The sequence below is a fragment of the Pteropus vampyrus genome, unplaced genomic scaffold, assembly GCF_000151845.1.
Source record: "Pteropus vampyrus isolate Shadow unplaced genomic scaffold, Pvam_2.0 Scaffold397, whole genome shotgun sequence".
NCBI lineage: Eukaryota > Metazoa > Chordata > Mammalia > Chiroptera > Pteropodidae > Pteropus > Pteropus vampyrus.
This window is the reverse complement of record NW_011889178.1, coordinates 1,359,744-1,364,131: the sequence shown is the minus strand read 5'-3', so window position 1 is coordinate 1,364,131 and position 4,388 is coordinate 1,359,744. Positions and strand designations below refer to the sequence as shown.

General features: G+C 44.6%; 1 protein-coding gene across 1 annotated transcript in view; it reads left to right on the top strand.

The window, feature by feature from the left end:
• The window catches only part of MCIDAS (multiciliate differentiation and DNA synthesis associated cell cycle protein), a 6,334-nt gene extending 4,372 nt beyond the window's left edge, over window positions 1-1,962 (top strand). The window contains exons 4-6 of the mRNA XM_011380625.2: window positions 109-356; window positions 1,035-1,145; window positions 1,403-1,962. Of these exons, the coding sequence (XP_011378927.1) occupies window positions 109-356; window positions 1,035-1,145; window positions 1,403-1,843 (800 nt within the window). The 3' untranslated portion in view covers window positions 1,844-1,962. The remainder of the gene's footprint in view (window positions 1-108; window positions 357-1,034; window positions 1,146-1,402) is intronic.
• The last annotated feature ends 2,426 nt before the right edge of the window (window positions 1,963-4,388 follow it).

Here is a 4,388-nt window from a genome sequence, read left to right as displayed (position 1 = left end):
AAAAAAAAAAAATCACATAAACCCTACTATATCCGGCGTGGCATTTTGTCCCTGTAGCTAGTTGGGCATGAGTCTGAGGCTGCAAACCCTGCTCCCTCTCTCCCCTAGACTCATCCTCTTTGATGTCGCCTGACTCATCCTCTTTGATGTCGCCTGCCCTGTCTGCCGGAGACTTCCCTTACTCTCCTTGCGACGTATTGCAGTTCGAGCCCTGTCTCTCCGCGCCGCTGGACCCACCCGCCCTACAGTCACCGCCTCTGCGCCCTCCGGACGTGCCTCCGTTGGAGCAGTACTGGAAGGAGGTGGCCGACCAGAATCAGAGGGCGTTGGGGGACGCGCTCGTTGAGAATAACCAAGTAGGGACACTGGGCTGTCGGCCAGGGATCCCGGGGCGGGGACAGGGTCTGGAGCTCCGGGCGGAAGTAGAGGTTGTAGGAGCAGGAATGTGCCTCTGTGGACGTCAGCGGCGAGCGGCTCTCATAGGTGCTATTGCTCCAGTGACTCTACCTCAGTTTCCAACTTCACTAAGTGGGAATAATCCTACCCTACCAGATTTTTAATAGGGCCGCCAATATTTATTGAAGGCTTTCTATATGCCTGGTATTGTCCTTATCCATTTACGTTCTCCTACCATTTAATACAATGGTAGGAGAGCTCGACACTCTATTCAACTACCATTTAATACAATGGTAGTTGAGCTCGACACTCTTACTAGCCTCATTTTACAGACAAGGAAAGTGAGATATAGGGAGGTTGAACTTCAGAGGCAGAACCTGGATATGCCTGTCACCAGAGTCAGTACTCTTCACCACCACGCCGCTACACTGAAGATTAATTGAGATACATTTTGTCTAAGTGCTTTGTGAAAAATATAAGTCAAATAAAGAGAATTGATTATTGTTCTCACCAGTGTAAATGACCTTTGGTCCCCAGTTCCTGGTTAGACGTTAGGATCTGGGTTTAATTCATGCAGAGTGTACTGAAGAGACAGAGCACGGTGGCCTACCTCTGAACGTTTGGGTCTTCTCCTGCAGCTACATGTGACGCTGACTCAGAAACAGGAGGAGATCGCTTCGCTCAAGGAGCGGAACGTGCAACTGAAGGAACTTGCCAGTCGAACCCGGCACCTGGCCTCGGTGCTGGATGTAAGTGGGGAGCGGGCGGATGGGACACTGCGGGAAATCGGAAATGTTCCTGTTTAACCCAGACCCTGTTCCTAGAGTTGGGGACCTGGCAGGGGTGGGGAAAGGAGGGGACCACTGTAAGCTCGCGAAGTCACTAGCTGGGGACGCCTAAGTCCGCAGAGTCGCGCGTTGGAAGCGCTCCCAGATATCCTTTGCGCGCCCCGCACGAGGCGAGTCCGGCTGGCCCCAGAGCGGCGTTCCATCTCTATCTTTTGTAGAAGCTGATGATCACGCAGTCTCGGGATTGCGGGGCGGCAGCGGAGCCCTTCCTACTCAAGGCGACTACCAAAAGGAGCCTGGAGGAGTTGTTCAGCGCTGCGGGGCAGGACTGCGCGGAAGTGGACGCTATCCTGAGGGAGATTTCCCAGCGCTGCGATGAAGCACTACAGAGCCGCGACCCCAAGAGGCTCCGGCTGCAGCCAGAGCCAGTCAATATGGACCGCAGGCCTGGTAACTTGCACGGCGCCTTCCGAGGTCTGCGCACAGACTGCAGCCAGAGCTCGCTGAACCTGAGCCAGAGTGAACTGGAGGAGGGAGGCTCCTTCAGCACCCCCATCCGCAGCCATAGCACCATTCGCACTCTCGCTTTCCCCCAGGGCAATGCCTTCACCATTCGGACAGCCAACGGGGGTTACAAATTTCGCTGGGTTCCCAGTTGAGCTGGGATGTGGTTTCAAAAACATTGCCTTGTATCCTGACTGAAGCACCTGGAGACTAAATGGGAGTAGCTGAACTATTTCCTGAACCTGACTTCTCAGAACTCCCCCTGTAGGGAGAATGCCACCTTGAAACATTATTATTATTATTATTTTTATTATTATTATTATTTTTATTATTTTATTTTATTTTTTTCAGGAACAAACCTCGATACTGGTGCACGGTAAAGTTCTGGTACAAAATACTGTATAGCCTCTCCCCTTTCACAGCGAAACTGAGTGTATGTATGTATGCATGCATGTATATATATGTATGTATAAACACACACATATATCACAGTTAATTTTAAATGTATTTTCAGCAGCTTTAAATGATGTACTTTTAGATCTGGAAGGGACTTGGAAACCACTCAGCTATTTTATAATTATATAATACCCTAGCTTTATAAGAAGGAAAAGGAGGCTCAAAGAGGTTAAGTCATATTCTACAATAAGAAGCATTGGGAACTTCCAGGCACCCTCGTTAGTCACTGAGGGAGTGTAGGCCCAGAAACCAGATCCCTGGGTGAACATGTCAATACATCACTCAACTTTCCCCAGTCCTGGAAGGACACTTAATTTTGTTACTATTGAAAACTTTTATTCTAGCTGCCAGAATAAAAAATTAGGAGAAGTAGCCTGAACACTTGCTTTAGTAGAGAAAAATGCAAATTCTCCAAGACAGTGGGCTATTAACAAAATAGGTGCTAAACACATTTATTTGTAATGATAATTCATATAATTTTGTACGATTTATGGTAAATGTTTATATTAATTATATATATAGTTCTGTCTAAACTAAATTACCACACCAAAAGCAAATTCTGTTAATAAGAAACATGAATTGTTTTAAGAAAATGGCATATCCCACATAAAAAAGTCTTCATATTTTTGGCCAGAAACCAAGTGTGAAACTCTTGGTAGAAGTAAAACTATCGTTTGAATTCCATGGCCAAAACCGGGGTGTGCATTCGTGTTCCATATTTTTTGGCTTGATCTTCTAAGAAAAACTTAGATGTTATATAGTGCCTTCACTTTGACTTTTCTTCTATTCCCTTTCATGTGGAGTTCCTTTTTCTACTCTGTGAGTAGCATTGGTCATCACTCTGTGAGTGATTTACTCCAGCCTCCACAGTTCTTAACATGAGGGCTTCTTCCTGTGTTTGGGGGTTCAGCGTGGGTAAGTTTCCAACCTTGTTACACCACTTTGCTGGTGCTGCCGTCTGAGTGGAGATATCGGGTAACTGGTGAGCTGGGCAGGGTGGCAGAACCTGCTCCTCCACTTTCTCCTGCACACTGTTATCTGTATTTAAATAGCCATTTAGAAAGAAAGAAAGAAAAAAGTGATAAAATAGACCATGTTTCCTCATATTTTGTCTAACAAATGAACTTAAAAAATACACTGGATGGCTCAGAATTCTTTTTATCAGCTCAAATATAAACAACATGTTCAAGACTAGAAAAGACAAAAAAAAAAAAGCTCAAAAGCAAAACAAAATGAAAACACCTTGTTTCATGAAACAATCAGCTTGTTAAATTTCTTCTCTACTCCTCGATTAGCTATAATGCATTAGCTTTGACAATTGAAAAGTTTGAAAAAATTATATGTATTTTTTCTATTTGTCTTATGCCTGGATTTTTTTTTTTAAATTATAATTCCTATTGACATTCAGATTATAGACCTGTAATTGTTATGTCAGCCATTGGCAACTCTAACTGCTTAAGTATCTTCCATTTCTAGGGGGCAGGGAGGTGCGTGGAGAAGCTCTCCTGTGAACTAATGGCACAAATGACTAACTTTGCATTACTTAGCAGTAGCTGAGTTAAAAAATTAGATTCATTCATTCAACAGATATTTATTAAATGTTACTGAGAATCTCAGTAATGCAGATACTAAGCAAATAGCAAAAAAACAAAACACAAAGACCCTGCCATCATAGATCTCTCTCCTCGGAAGAGATAAATACTAAACAAATATGTAAGTGCTATGAAAAAAATGGAGAAGAATAAGGATAGTGTCTTAGCTTGGGCTGCTATAACAAAATACCATAGAATGGTGGTTTAAACAAGACATTTCTCACGGTTCTGGATGCTGAGAAGTCCAAGTTCAGGATGCTGGCATGGTCGGGTTGTGATGAGGGCCCTCTTCCCGATTTGCCCTCTACCTTACTGTATCCTCACTTGGCAGGGAGAGAAGGGGCTCTGGTTCTCTTCTCATAGGGGCACTACTAATCCCATTGTGGAGGCTCCTCTCTCATCTAAGCTGCTCAAAGACCCCATCTCCAAATGTCATTACATTGAGGGCTAGGGTTTCCACATATGAATTTGCAGGGGACACAAACATTCAATCCATAGCAGATAGAGAATGATGGGAGCAGGTGATATATTTACATAGAGTAGTCTGTTCAGGGAAACCCCCTCTGATAAAGTGACATTTGAGAAGAGACCTGAGGAAGCCAGGGAATAAGCTTTATGGATGTCTGAGGGGAGAACATTGGAGGCAGAGGAA